The following is a 15,390-nucleotide window of genomic DNA, read 5'->3' as shown; positions in this document are numbered from 1 at the left end:
TTTTACTTTCCATATTCAAAGATTTTGTTGACATTGTTTGGGTGCTATTATCTTTTCTCCCATGTTGTCCTCATTGATTTATGTCATTTAATATTTTTTACCATTATTTTTTTAAATGTTTGTTTGAGAAAGAGAACGACCAAGCACAAGCAGGGGAGGGGCAGAGAGAGAAGGAGAGTGAGAATCCCAAACAGACTCCATGTAGTCAGCACAGAGCCTGACAAAGGGCTGATCTTACAAACTGTGAGATCATGACCTGAGCCAAAATCAAAAGTCAGACACTTAACCGACTAAACCACCCAAGCACCCGTACTGTTTTTTTAGTGGAGTTTTGGGAGGAAGCTGTATTTTCAGTCCACCATTTTTAATAAGATGTTGCTAACAAGAATTTTGTTAAGGGGTCAGACATGTCTGACTGGTTCACTCTTCCCAGGATGCTCCTCAGTCCCTCAAATACATAGGCTCTGACTGGCCCACCATCCAGGCTTTTGGTAGATACAGATGGATCTGAACACCAGTGGTGGAATCAACTTATGCTGGCATTCCCACTTTGGTTTTGCTTCCTTTTAACTGTCACTCTTTTCAATTCCTGCCCTTCCCCTCACCCCTTACCTGCTGATACTGAACCCTACTATTTCTGAAATTCTACACTCCAATGAGCATCCCCAGCTGGCCTTACTCTCTGGCTACCCTTCCTCAGAGCTTAGAACTAGCCCCTTTCACACACACCTACGGTCTAATTGGTCTTTATGAAACCTGTTAACTTTAATATACTTTCTATTCCCCACTGGTTCATATATGCCACAAACTATTATGAACTCAGTCATGTAAGAGACAGTTTCTGTAGAACTTTCAAAAAAGAGTAATTGCTTCTTCATATGATCAGCCCCAGTACCAATCAAATTCTCATCTCCTTACCCATTTTTAAAATAAGTAAGATGAGAACCACTTTAGCAGCTCCCCCAATTACAAGGTCATCTAGTGTATCCAAGGAATCAAGAATCCCAAGACATTCCACATTAGTTTGCCACATGATGAAAGAAAGATTATTAAATGCCTGTTATCTAGGCTCGCAGTACAGAAGATTATATTTTCCCCTCCCTTTCCCCTCCAAGTTTCTCCCCTGGCAAACACAAGTATCTCCACTTGATCAACCATACTCCCCTTTCCCAACCTATTTCTCCTCTTCTAGACAACAGGCATGGTTTGAGTATGTCAATATCAAAGTATGTGAGTTCCCTGGAGAGTTAAGTTTTCTATATTAATTACAAATTTGGAGGCTACTATGGTTCTAGTAAAAGCAATGCTAAGACTGAATTCCCCTCTCTGATTTTTATGGCTGGGATTTGCTGGTTAGAGGCATAGGTCTAGGAAAGAAGGTGATAAAGGTGCTGGAGAGAAAGAACAAGGCTTGTAGTCATCAGGTTGTTAAAACCTTTGGACCAATCACTTAATAAAATTAGATAAAGGCCCATTGTTCTCTATTCTGGTCAGGCATCTGGCAGCCCCAGTCTTCCAGAATATACCATGACCCATGAATAAAAACATCTTTGAGAAAACAGTTGTCACAATGCCCATATGCTTGACACCATGTGAGAAACAGCTGCCAGTAGTTCATTGGCCAGAAAAATGAGCACAAAATAAGACAGTAGCATATTATAGCTCAGGATGCACTAATAATGAAAGGAAGAAGTGGCAGCCAACAGAGGAGTCCAAGCTATAATACACAGTTTCTCTCTGCTTTCTGATTCCATAAGATCAGTAACCTGCAACCCTTCAAATCTGGGTAAAAAGATCATAATTTAAGTCCAAATTAATGAGTCTGTTTGTAGTGATGGCAGTGAGTCTACAAGAGACTATATTTGATTCACAATGCCATTTAATAAAGATATCCTAGAATCAAAGAATTTTGGCATCAGAAATTACGTTGGAGGTCTCTTTATCCAACCTTCTACGCAATACAGAAATCTTTCACAATATTGCTAGAAAATGATCATCCCACCTTTCACTTCCAGTGAAAGAAAATTTAGAGACAGTTCATTTAATTGTGCCAAACAGTTGTATCTTGATACCACTCTGAGCCTTAGCTTTTCCTTCTGCAAAACTGTGAAAAATACTACCTTCTTTGCAGGAGTTAGCATAGTCCCTGGTTTATAGTAGATGCTTCCCTCCAACTGAACCAGGATCTGTATGCCTCCCTGAAACCTCCACCTACTGGAAATGATTGCCTTCTGGTTCCAGAAGGAACACTTTCCACGACAGCTCTGAAGCCAGTAATCATGTTGTCATTGCCCTGTTCTAGATGTTCCACAAATTGTGCACATGTTCCTATCTTACAAATGACATCTCCTACACAGAGTCCTTAATAATTCTACACTCCTTAATTAAAACACCAACATCATCCTCATGCAAACCTGTTAATCCAAGATTTCCCCCACTGTGCAAGAGCAATAGATTTTTTTTTTTTAATGAAAGTCAGGATCTATTTTTTTCAACTCTTTAAAACTTATTTTTCTTTATTTCATTCTATTAAGATAATCTTGAATCTTGAATCTGTCATCCATTGACTAAGAGTAACATTGGGTAAATCTTTTTAATTTTTAAAATTTAGAGTAAATGGACAAAAATAAGAGAAAACCTTTTGAGGTGGTATCATCTGAGTAGTAGTGGAACCATAATTCTAGATTGTGATAACCACTGTCATAGTTAAAAAATGTTTCTTGCTGATTCTTTAATCATACTGTTTAAATATTAAAATATTAATGCTTAAAAGTTTATATCATCTGTAAAATGCATTTATTTGAAATGTCATTTAGACAATGGCTTTAACTTAATATATATTAAGGCTCATTCAATAATATTTCCCCTTCCCAAACCTGTGCTATTTATTTTAACTAAATAATATTTCCCTTTCTGGAAGAATTACTCTCTTACACACTGCTGACCCACCATGAAAGATTATTCTCACATGCAGCTAAATCTTTAAGGGACAACTATATGACAACCACTTTACATTTGATACTGTGTAGCAAATACTATTAATAAATATGTTTTAAAAATTACAAAACCAAGCTCAGAGAGGGTCACTAATTTTCCCAAGGACATACAGCCAGTAAGAGACTGCCAAAGGACCAGTAGCAATGGAAAAATGAGGACCTCAAAGCCTTGTGTTCAGAAGACCCTATGAGACAAACACTGATGCAATTAGGCTGTGCCTGGGCTCCCTTACCTTCCAGGGGCCCTGACACAGAGACTTTGTCAGACAAGCACACAGAGGGGAAGATTTCACTTTATTGTTACATCAATCTCACAAATAAACCCAACACAGCCATAGACACTGAGCAGGTAAAGTGCCAATGTAGAGGCTTGGCAACAGAAGGAGGGAAGAATCCAGTTCATCTCCTCCATGTCTCCAGCCTGGAAGGATGCTTCTATTACACAAGAGTCAGGGCAGCTGACACAATAAGCATTCCATTCTACAGACACTTTGAGCTAAGGAATAGAAAATCTTACCAGATGGGGTCTGTGCAGGGCAAGGAAATAGAAAAGTCAGAAAACATTTGTTCCTCAAATAACTCAGGCATAGATATACCAAATAACAAAAACAATATTTTTCAAACTTCTTGTACTTGAGATGGAGATCTAATAAGAAATGAGGGGGGTACTAGTTCTGCAGGGTTAATGCCTGCTACTGCCTGTCTTGAGAACTTTGACCTGGGTAGACACTTTCTTCTCACATCCTGAATCAGACGTGCCAGAGAGAATATTGTAGGGAATTCTGGGGAGAATAACTTTACTTTTTTACCTTGCCAGCTCCCAAAAAGTAGATCAGGTGCTCCCTCATGAATACCAGAGAGATATGGGCTACCAGAATAATAAACTTGGCAGCATTTAAAGATTAATGAAGTTCAAGACTTCCCATAATTGTCTTTAGACATTTTTAGGTACCTCTATAAAGCCTGAGGTTTAAAGCACAATTATTTGGTTAGTGAATTCAAATGATCTGACTGCATTGAATGAGGTTATGATATCCTAAGCTCGGATCATCCCAATTGTTTCTATTCCAAAATTGGAAAATCATTAATTTTCAGAGGCCAGAAAGATCACTAAAGGCCATCTGATCATTCCTCTGACACCACATAATCCTCAACTCAATTTGTCAGAATCAGTCACATCTTTCTAACACCTAAGAATTTCTGGCCTCACTTGGTCCACCAGGAATCCAAATAAGGATAAACCAGGTGAAGGAACTTACAATATGCCTGTCGAGTAGCCAAGAGTCAAGGCTTGGAGTGGAATTTTCAACCTGGGAAGGAAGGGGTGAAGTATTTCAACCCAGCCTTAGGGTAAAGAGCAGGCCAAAGTGATGCCATGATAGGTAGGGCAAGAGAGTGGAGAGGCCTCAGTGGAAAGGCACAGGTCTCCCTCACCCCAGGAAAAAATGTGGTAAATTTGGAGGGGGCACTGAAGGCTGGTAAACTGGGATCACCCCTGCTGAAGTTCAGGCATGGCCTCCTCTGCTGTGGCTGTGCTTAGTTTTCCATCTTGCTTCCGCTATAGAGGCTGATAAGAAGGGGAGCTTGGGGTGACCTAGGCTGTACTATGGCTGCCTAGCTGTTCAAGTGGGAGTCACCAAGTTCCTAGTCTTTAGGGAGCTTCTGTAAGCCTAAAAACATTCACAGTTCCAAAAAGTTGTTTGGTAGAGGCAGTAACTGAACACTAGATGAGATTATAGGTGGGACCTGGCAAAGTTCAACATGGGATCTGTTAAATGCGCTGGAAACTACTTCCATGAAGCAAGGATAGAGTTGGGAATCTCTTAAAAAGATACAGCTGAGTATTTTTCTGACTTCTCCAAGTACTTTTATGACCAAATTGAAGGGGAGATTCCATTATAGGTATCTGTGTGCCTAAGCTGACACCCCAACAAAAAAGTTCAAGATACCCCTGTGACCTCCAATGTTTTGAGAAGAGGCAGGGGACATTGGGCAGTCAGAAAAAGTTGTCCTTAACACTTCCAGCCCTACCCTGCCTCTTTCCTTAAAATAGAGCAAAGCTGAAGAGCTTCCCAACCCTCAGTTTCCTGCCTGGAAGTTTCATTCCTGACCACCATCCCAGAAAGGTTTCTATAGGTAGGAGTTTCCACCAACTTATTCTACCTAGTATTTCCTTCTATTCTGGACCTCTTCAGGTTTTTTGCATCTCCTTTCCCTATTCATGATACCAGCTACTTGAGTCCATGGCAGACAAATAATAGACTGGGCAGAAATAATGACTGGATCTTGGAGGTATCAATGTCTAATAGTGATCCCCTGATTATTTAACATAGCCTTCAATTCCATCTCAGAAAGTGATTAATGTTCTTATGTCTGTGGCTCCTTTCCCCCTTCTCCCCTCTAAGAAGTTCACAGTGAGAGACCATCTCATTCATCTTTGTACCCTCAGTTTTTAGGCACCAAAATAAGGCCCTATATGTGACAACTGGGTGCAGAGACTTTTAGTAGACTTAGCACACAGGAGGGAGGGCTACTCAGATCCTCCTGGCACCCATCCCCAAAGCAGATTCTTCCCCTACCCTGCGTTTTTACAACCCCCCACCTCTTCATTCTCCTCTCAAGGCCTGAAGACAAAAGTAGCAGAATGGGAGAATGAACATAGTCTTGGCTTGTCAAGTCTGAGTCTCTAGGTTCCTCTGCCACTGACTTAGTATAAGAGCTTAGACAATTCACTTGCCTCTCTGGACCTTTAAATAAAAGGGTTTAACTAGATGATCTCTCTTGGCCCTTTCAGATAAATTTGTACTTGATAAATCAATGAATGAATTAGAAGAAATTCTAATTCTGAGACCTAGGTATCCTGCACCTCTTTGAAATAGCTGAAAGGAGATAAAGGTCAGGTTCCTGTTTATTATACATTTTAGCTATAGGAAAAGAAGCAAGTGTATCTATAGAGAAATAGAACCTGACAGCCCCTATACCTGACTAATAAAAGCAAATTCCTGGAAGAAGCAGAGAAGTAGGCCACAAGTGAGACCTGGCAGTGTCAAAAGGTCTATAAATTAAGTGATCAGAGGAGTAAAAAACAATGGCTATAACCAGATAAGATCTCTAAGCACAGACTAAAGTCTAGAGAGGTCTGGGTGGGAAGGAGCCCCTGGAGCTTCTATCAGAGGAAAGGACTTGGTCCACAGCAAGTTGCTACAGCATTTGGTTCAAACCCAGGTTTCTCAATCTGTCAACCTGGTATGTATGCATACGTGCAGACATGCTGCAGTCTGTAGTTATGCTTCTGAAGTGCTGAAATGAGAAAGAAATAGAAGAAATGATACCAAATTCAAAGAAGTTAGGTTGAAGGCAAGTACAATTTTAGTTTAAAAGCTACTTAATTTCCCCACCAGTATCATTACTACTCATTCCAGAATATGGGCTAAAGAGTTTTGTGGGATGGTGAACTCTAGGGGTTAGGGGTGAATGTACTTATGGCAAGACTGAAGACCAAACACAACCCAATATCCTGTATGAGAACCCTCCACCTAATGACAAGTGGATTTTACTTGACCTGACTCATTTGGGCACTTACTTGTCTTCATTCAAGGAAACTGTCTCCACAAAAGGGATTTCTTCCTTGTCTGTCTTCCCCATGATCAGTCGGTGCTTATCCAAATTTATTATGCACTGAAAACAAAGGAGAATTACTGGGCACTGTCAATAATCCTACTGTCAGTGCAAAAGGATCCCCCCCACCCCCCACACCCCCCACCCAGAGAGTAAGTATCAAAGGGAAAATAAAATCAACCCTACCTTAAGGGATCGGAGAGTCTGGAGACCAAGGGACAAGTTTTTCTCATTGTCCTCTAAAAAAAAAAGTAAGATTCAACTATTGCCATTCTGGTTTAGAAGTCAGCCTTATCACTATTGGGTTCCATCTAATCATCCATCCATCCATCCAATAAACATCTGTTGAGCATTTATTATGTTAAATAATTTTCCCAGATCATTACAGTTAAAAGATGATAGAGCCAAGATTCAAACCTAGGTCTTTAAAACTCTAAAAGCCATTTACCCAAGGGATACAGGAGTGCTGATGCATAGGGGCACTTGTACCCCAATGTTTATAGCAGCACTCTCAACAATAGCCAAATTATGGAAAGAGCCTAAATGTCCATCAACTGATGAATGGATAAAGAAATTGTGGTTTATATACACAATGGAGTACCACATGGCAATGAGAAAGAACGAAATATGGCCCTTTGTAGCAACGTGGATGGAACTGGAGAGTGTGATGCTAAGTGAAATAAGCCATACAGAGAAAGACAGATACCATATGGTTTCACTCTTATGTGGATCCTGAGAAACTTAACAGAAACCCATGGGGGAGGGGAAGGAAAAAAAAATGAGGTTAGAGTGGGAGAGAGCCAAAGCATAAGAGACTCTTAAAAACTGAGAACAAACTGAGGGTTGATGGGGGGTGGGAGGGAGGGGAGGGTGGGTGATGGGTATTGAGGAGGGCACCTTTTGGGATGAGCACTGGGTGTTGTATGGAAACCAATTTGACAATAAATTTCATATATTGAAAAAAAAAACTCTAAAAGCCAAAGGCCTTTAGACAAAACTCAGGATTTACAGTAGTGTAGAGGAGACTACATAAGGGAAAGTACAAGAGGTAGTAGAAAGTGATTGATGGCAAAGGAGTAAGAGGATCTTGCCTTCTACCTCCAATAGCTCAGGGAAAGCTTTCAGGAACCATCTTCACTGGCACACAAAAATGTCTATTTTCTTACCCTTAAATTTTTTTATCCTGAATTACACACTCCTTTTTCTTAGTGATTCTCAACATGTCTTGAATGTAGCTCAGAGTCCATCTGGTACTTTGGAGAGTAAAAATTGGGACAAGTCTATAGTACAAAAAAAAGTGGAAACCTGGGATTTTGAAGAGGTCAGTTATTTACAGGCATGAGACCTCACAAGGGTTTGGTGGAAGAAGGGAGAGGGTTTACAAAAGGGGTCCATAGGTCCCACTTTCAATTCTACTCACCAACCACAGCTGCTGGACAGTCCAGATGGAGGGAACCCAGTGTGATCACCAGGTGCTCAATCTGGCCCACTACTTTCAGATGCCGGGGTAGAGAAAGTTTCTCTCCTTCATGCTTGTGAGACCTGACATGCTCCTTGAGTCTGCATCAGAGAGGAAACTATCAGAATCCCGTTGGCAGAGGTTTTTGATAAAATCTGGCAATTTCTACCTTCTGGCCCCCAGGTGTAATTTTCCAGGCTTTCCTGGGTTTAATTTACCAAAAAAAAAAAAAAGTGCTAGGAAGCCTATACTTCTTGTTTCAGAATTTTGTCCTACCTATGCCAGGGGATACAAAAACTGAAAGATTTAGCTGCTGTTCTCAAAAAGCTATGTCACTATCTGCATTGGTGTAAATGAAAGTCGATACACTCAGAAAATCCTATTCTGCATCCTAAAATCCCCACTTATATGCAAGGCAACTTAGTTAACAGCTAACTGCCCTCAGAGAGGGCAGTTTATCCTCATCAGTCTTAGAATATAAGGTTAGTGGATGCTGGTACTTATTTGGTAATCACATTGATATTGATATCAGCAAGGAATATCATGGAGAAATTCATAATTAATTTAACTTGTCTCTGCAGGGGAGAAAGGAAAGGAACAGCACCCAGGTTTTACACAGTTATATAAGCTGATTGGAACAGCTAGCACCCAAGCTATTATGGGTTGGTGGATAAAAACTTAATTATGGATTTTCTGTGCCAATACTTCTGCATTACTCCATTTCCTCTCTTTTGGTGTTATAGCTCATCCAAAAGAAAAATAACTGCAGTTTTACAGATGGTTATTAATTCTGCTGGAACCATGGCAGACTGGTGCCTAATTATGCATCAGGACATTATTAGTCTTTCTGGAACCATCATGTTGCACTGTATTTCACCTCTTCACCACATAAAAAAGCTCAGGATTCTTCCCACAGGAGCACTTGTGTCCTGGGCTCCTCCCACCAGCCTAAATATCAGTGTACAAATCCCACAGAGCCAGCTTCAGAGAGTTACAGTGGTGGTGAGGGTGAGGACAGGGTAGAAACAAGAAGGAACAGATCAGGTGGCAGAGGTCACTAACTATACAAACCAAGCTTTGTTCCAGTCCCACCTAAGAATATGAACATCTTGAAAGTAGCTTAGAATGGACCATTTTATCTACACTAGTGATTGTTTCAATAAAGATATTTGAGCTGGGAATGATTTGCTGTACCGAGGGCTAGAAAAATAGAAAATGACATTGGATTGATTCTTCCAATTCTGGGCTAGACCCTAGGGCCCCCCTACTACTTAGGAGGAAAGAGAAGGAAGAAGGAAAGAAATAAAAGTACCCATTGACTGAAAAGGAGGAAAGATACAAAAGGACTTTCTCTGACCAGAAGAGGAAGAACCCAATTCTAGCTGTTAAATAACCAAAGACATTCAATATATGAAGTATCTGCTTCACACCCAATCCCCAGCTGGAGAAGCAGTAAGATTTGATTTTACGTGTTCTTTACAGAGAGGAAAGGCACTAAGAAACAGCTAGCTAATCACACCTACAATGGTTCAGGCCCAGCAGCAATAGCCATCCTATTCTAAGTTCTATCTTCTTGGGACAGGCAGTATGGCTTCCAGAAGTACTCTGAGTAAGCTAAGATAAAGTGCATCCCTGCTTTTACTCATCTGGGATATACCAACAGGACAGCTCCTTCTAATCTGTTGTCCTGGCAGGGCACATATCAGAATCAGGCCATGGCAAACAATGAACCAAGGATCTCACACTCTCTCATTATAGACCCTCAAAGTCTTTGCTCAGAAATTAATAGGTGGGAGTTGATGGAAAACCTGAGGCTTTCCTGGCTCACTGATTTCTCCCACATGCCTGGGAATCTACCATGCCCCCTCTACTAAGGACTAATTCCAGCTGACTAGTTGAGCTCTGCACACTTCTCTTGGAGCCTTGGTAGAGACCCTCACCATCTCTAACCTCAAAATAGATTCAGGAAAAGAGTGCCTTAGCATCTGATTCCCACCCAGTACAAGTGGCTACTTACCCCAGTCTATCCACACAGGCTGAAGAGATGAGATTATATTGACAGCCTGTGTCAACCAAGGCTTTCACATCCTTTCCAGCACACTGTGGAGAGGAAACATACTGTTCAGCAGAAGCTAGAGAAGCAAAAGGGAAGGGAGCAAGCAGATGTCATATGAAAGGCAGGGCTGGAAAGCATCTCACCATTATGGGCTGGTAATGTCTCATCTTTATCCATGGCAGAATCTCCTTTAGGAGCTTTTTTCCTGCTGAATCTAGAGCTGACGAGGATCCCAAAGAATTTTGTGTGTTTATAGTTCTATACACCAAGTAGCTCTTAATTTTAAGTGTGTGTGTGTGTGTGTGTGTGTGTGTGTGTGTGTATTACGCATTCTTGCAAATATGATGAAAGCTTTGGTCCTTTTTCCCATAAAGATATACATGCATAAAAATGCTGCATATGCTTCCTGTAAAACTCACTTATGGTGAGTCCATGATAAGACCCACACTCTATAGTTTGGAGGAGAGGGCCCCACTATGGGGATCACAATGGGCCCAAATCCTATTCCAGAAAACCCTGGAAAAACTACTCTCAGAATATTACCTGGCAAGAAACCAAAATCATGTCATCATCATCAGACTTCTTTAGTCCCTCAGACTTAGCCTGATTCAGTTTGTTGGTCTTGGAGGCCCAAGGAACACGGCTGCTTCGAAGTTTAGACAGGTTGGTTTCCATGAGGCGCCTCTGCAGAATGTTATGAGGTTGCTTGAGGAATAGAAAGCAGAGGCATCTTAGTGACAGGTCATTTCCCCCCTTTCCCATTGTCCCCCAGGTCCCACAGAAGTAATGAAGGAACCTCACATAACTGCGCTCTACCTTTGCTTCTTATTTATTCTTCCTTCAAGTAGAGACTTCATTGGTATTATCAGAGCAGGTACTATGAATCAATTTGCAGTAGGCCACTCTGAATGAATTAAAGAGCAAGGTGGGACATTGGAAAATGTGGATAGGGCCAGTGAATATTCTATGGCTAAAGAGAACTGAGGGACCCTTGTGATTTGGAAGGCCTACTGCCTTCCCTTCCCTTACAAGGGCTAAAGTGACCTTAGTCTATGTGGAAGAAATGTATCCTCCCAGGTAATTTACAGATGAGGCAGCTCATTCTCACAGACCAAAGAAACCTACCCAGTACTGGTTGTCAGAAGCTCTGCTCACTTCTATTTCTTTTTAAAAAATTTTTTTAATGTTTATTTATTTTTGAGAGACAGAGAGCGAGTGGGGGAGGGACAGAGAGAGGGGGAGACACAGAATTCGAAGCAGGCTCCAGGCTCCGAGCTGTCAGCCCAGAGCCCAAAATGGGGCTCAAACCCACAAATGTGAGATCATGACCTGAGCTGAAGTCAGACGCTCAACGACTGAGCCACCCAGATGTCCCTGCCCACTTTTATTTCAAGTCTCACTCCCTTACAGTCTCATCTTTTGGACCCAGTATTCATATGCCTTCGTGACCTGATTGTCCTGTGGGCTAGGCAACTCATGGGGTGGTTGGGGCAGGAAGAGAGGAATCCATACCTGCTGAGCAACCCTCTCAGGAGACACTTTGGAACCTGGCAGAACCCATATGACTAATCCTTACTGACATCCTCTGGACCTCAAGATGCACCTTGTCAGATGCTTGTTATCCACTCTCTCTGTCTCCAATGGGCCAAAAAGTGGGAGTGTAAAAGGGGAAGCGACTGACCAAGAAACAGGAGACTTAATAAGACCTTATATCTATGCCAGGATACCTAATATTAGGAGGCAGAATAAGGAATGTGAATTCAAGTCTGCTCTTTGACAGAAATTCTGTTTGGAGAGTTCATAGGGCAGCCATATCCATGCTCTGCTCTTTCTACACAAAGTGGCCTGTAGAAAATATAGGTTACCTCTTGATAAGAATTCATTTGACCTGAGTAATTTCTATACACAAGAATCTTATCCTCAGTTTACAACAATATTTAAAATCTCTCAGAGGAAAGAGTCTAACTCCCAAGTTTCTATATAACACATACCAGGTGCCTCTCCAATTTTAGGGTGAAGAGGATCACTCTTAGAAGCCTAGAGCCTAGAATTTTCCCAAGAAAGGGGTTAAAACTGGATAAGGTCTTAATTATCTACCACCTTACAATTTCTGAGGAAGAATGGAGTCAGAGCCATGACTCACTGTAACCCTGGTGAGGTGAAGAAATGGATTCCCAAAATACACAGACTCTTGGCAAAACAGATTCTAAATTAGTATCCTTGGGAAAAGGAGAGAGAGAGAGAGAGACAGAGAGAGAGACAGAGAGAGAGAGAGGCACTTAAAAAGAAAATAAGAGCTTCTTAACTTGATAAGGAGCTAGAGGAAGTGCTAACTCTGTCAGATTTCCTGATGTGACACTGGAAAATGCTTTGCTCCTCAAAAGAAACAGAAATTCTTCATTCTTATCTCTCTCACTAATAAGCCTGGATTCCTAGCTCAAGTCATATTAAAGCAGGGTGTTTGCTTTGATCAAGTCCATGCTCAGCAGAACCAAGTCAGATAAACTACCTTTGTAGAACTGAAGACTAGAAGGGATTCAAAGGCCATTTAACGAAAGCCCTGCTCACTGAAAGTTTGGGGCTTTCCTTCTACATCAGTCTTGCTGAACATGGCTTTACCTCACTACTCCTAATCTTGCAAAGGAGTCTAATCATCACTGGACAGATGAGGAAAATTCTGAAATTATTTTCCTTGAAGTCATTGCTCTTCTGAATCCTTCCTCCACAGGTTATAAAACATACTCAAAGTGCTCATATATTGGGGAGAAAACTCCACATAACCTCAGACCCTCAATTCAACATCCTCCTCTAATCACACCCTTGTCTTTAATAGTCTATTTTTTTTAAGTTTAATTATTTATTTTAAGAGAGAGAGAGAGAGAGAGAGAGAGAGAGAGAGAGAGAGAATCTCAAGCAGATTCTGCACTGTCAGCATGGAGCCCAACACAGGGCTTGATCCCACGAACCATGAGATCATGACTTGAGCTAAAATGAAGATGTGGAAGCTTAACTGACTGAGCCACCCAGGCGCCCCACTGAATAGTCTATTTTTAAAGAAGCCCCAAATCACTATGTCTATTTCCTGATATCCTATATTTTCTTCACTGAGATTACTTCTGATCCCTCAACACCAATAATAATCTCCTAATTTCCAAATCTGGTAGACATTTTTCAGCCTTCATTTTTCCTTGAGTTCTCTGGGGCATTTGACCCTGCTGACAATTTATGTGTTCTTTTCTTTAGTAACCAAAAAAGGTTCAAACACAATACATGCTCAGTGAAAAAATTCAAGTATCACTGAAATATATAAAATCAAAAGGGAGTGTCCCTCAACTCAACCATTCCTCAGTCCCACTCTCTACAAATAACCACCATTAAATTTAGAAGTATATCCTTCCAAACATTTTAGTACATATACAAACACATACAAAAATAAGATCATACTATAACACAGTTCTAACATTTTCTACTTTTGTTTAATATTTGAAAGACATTTTTCTATGTCATACATATAATTCTCTTTGTTCAATTTCATAACTAAAAGTATTCATAATATAGTTTAGGAGTTGAAAATTCACAGCCAATAAACCCACATGAACCTCAGAAATAGTTTTCTGTGGTCATTTTATTATGCCTACAGGTTTTAAATGACATGCAACTGCATATTTACCTGTGCTCCCAACCAAAATTGCACTAAAATAATAGTCAAGGAATAAGAAAGGCCTAAACCTATAAGAACAAAAAGAACAATATACAGGAAACAACAATAACAAAAAAGAAGAGACAAAAAGAGACAAGATTGTGGAATCTGAGAAGCAAACAGAAAAGTGGTAACTGACCTAGACTAAAGAAAGCTTCACACCATTCCACTCCATACAATGCTAGAGTGGCAAAGACTGCCAGTTGTTCATCAAAATCCATGTTCTCTTGTGCAGTACAACTTCCTTGTAGTTAGGCATGGCCATATGACTGACTTCTAGCCAACAGAATGTGAGGAGAAGCGACATGTACCACTTTAGACCTGATCCATAAAAATATCCTGTGCACATTCCTCCATTCTTTTTCTCTTCTGACTGGTTGGAATGGAAATGATCCTTAAGATAACCTTCTTAGAGGTCACATTCAAAAAAAATTTTTTTAATGTGTATTTGAGAGAGAGAGAGACAGACAGAACATGAGCAGTGGAGGGGCAGACAGAGAGGGAGACACAGAATCTGAAGCAGGCTCCAGGCTCTGAGCTGTCAGCACAAAGACCGATGCAGGGCTCAAACCCATGAGCAAGATCATGACCTGAGCTGAAGTCAGACACTCAACTGACTGAGCCACCCAGGCAACCTTTACAGGTGACATGTTAAAGACAGAAGAGCCACTGGCAGTCTAGGTCCCTAAATGACTATATGGAAGAAGACTGTCTTGCTGACCTTTCTACTAGTACTGTTACTTAAGAAAAAATAAACTATTATGTTTGAGCTATTATATTTTTGGGGTCTAGCTGTAAAAGCAGTTTTCCTACTCAAACTAAAACTCTGAAAAGGCTGAGGAGTTAGAGGTATTAGAACCTCTACAGTTAGAGGGTTGGAAATAGATCAGTATAAAGGCTTCGTAAAACTCCCACTTGGCCCAGACAAATGGGAAGTATGCCAAAAGTTTATTCTTTTTTAAATAGTAAATCAAAAAAACTCTGTCTGGTTAATAGTTTATCTAGGCTTAGAAATTATGTACTGTCAGATTTCTAGAACAGCTAAGGGTGAGGATGGAGTACCATACTAAGCCAGAGCTGAAGGATATGGATTTAAAGATTGAAAAAATCCACGTAGAGCCTCATCTAACAAGAGAAGAAAGGCCCACAACAAAATTTCACAACACTATGAATTTGTGGAATATTATGGGTGACACAGATTGCAAAATCTTCCAAAGAGAAAAAGATGATCCAAATACAAAGGATTTGGAACCAAAATGGCATTGGGACAACTAGAGAAGCTAAAAGACAATGGAATAATACTTTTTAAAAATTTGACAGTGCATAGTTTCCTAACCTAGCCAAACTATCAATCAAAACTCAGGAAAGATATTTCCCATGAATCTTTAAGAAACTACTGAAGGACATGCTCCACTAAAGTGAGGGAAACCAATGAACAAAGAAAAAAATCATATGGTCCAAGAACAAAGGATCCAGTAGAGAAGAGAGGCAAAGGATATTCTGAAATGATGCTGAAGGAAAAGTCTAGGATATAGGATATATAACAGGCCTTGAGAGCAAC

The 15,390-nt window shown here is 40.6% G+C and overlaps 1 protein-coding gene across 1 annotated transcript in view; it reads right to left on the bottom strand.

The window, feature by feature from the left end:
- Positions 1-3,271: 3,271 nt before the first annotated feature.
- NRIP3 (nuclear receptor interacting protein 3) overlaps positions 3,272-15,390 on the bottom strand; it is a 24,995-nt gene continuing 12,876 nt past the window's right edge. The window contains exons 2-7 of the mRNA XM_027073190.2: positions 10,673-10,834; positions 10,091-10,173; positions 8,035-8,174; positions 6,801-6,853; positions 6,580-6,674; positions 3,272-6,296 (exon numbers count right to left, since the gene is read on the bottom strand). Coding sequence (XP_026928991.1) covers positions 6,281-6,296; positions 6,580-6,674; positions 6,801-6,853; positions 8,035-8,174; positions 10,091-10,173; positions 10,673-10,834 — 549 coding nt within the window. The 3' untranslated portion in view covers positions 3,272-6,280. The remainder of the gene's footprint in view (positions 6,297-6,579; positions 6,675-6,800; positions 6,854-8,034; positions 8,175-10,090; positions 10,174-10,672; positions 10,835-15,390) is intronic.

This window comes from Acinonyx jubatus, chromosome D1, assembly GCF_027475565.1.
Source record: "Acinonyx jubatus isolate Ajub_Pintada_27869175 chromosome D1, VMU_Ajub_asm_v1.0, whole genome shotgun sequence".
Lineage (NCBI taxonomy): Eukaryota > Metazoa > Chordata > Mammalia > Carnivora > Felidae > Acinonyx > Acinonyx jubatus.
This window is presented reverse-complemented; position numbering and strand designations above follow the sequence as displayed.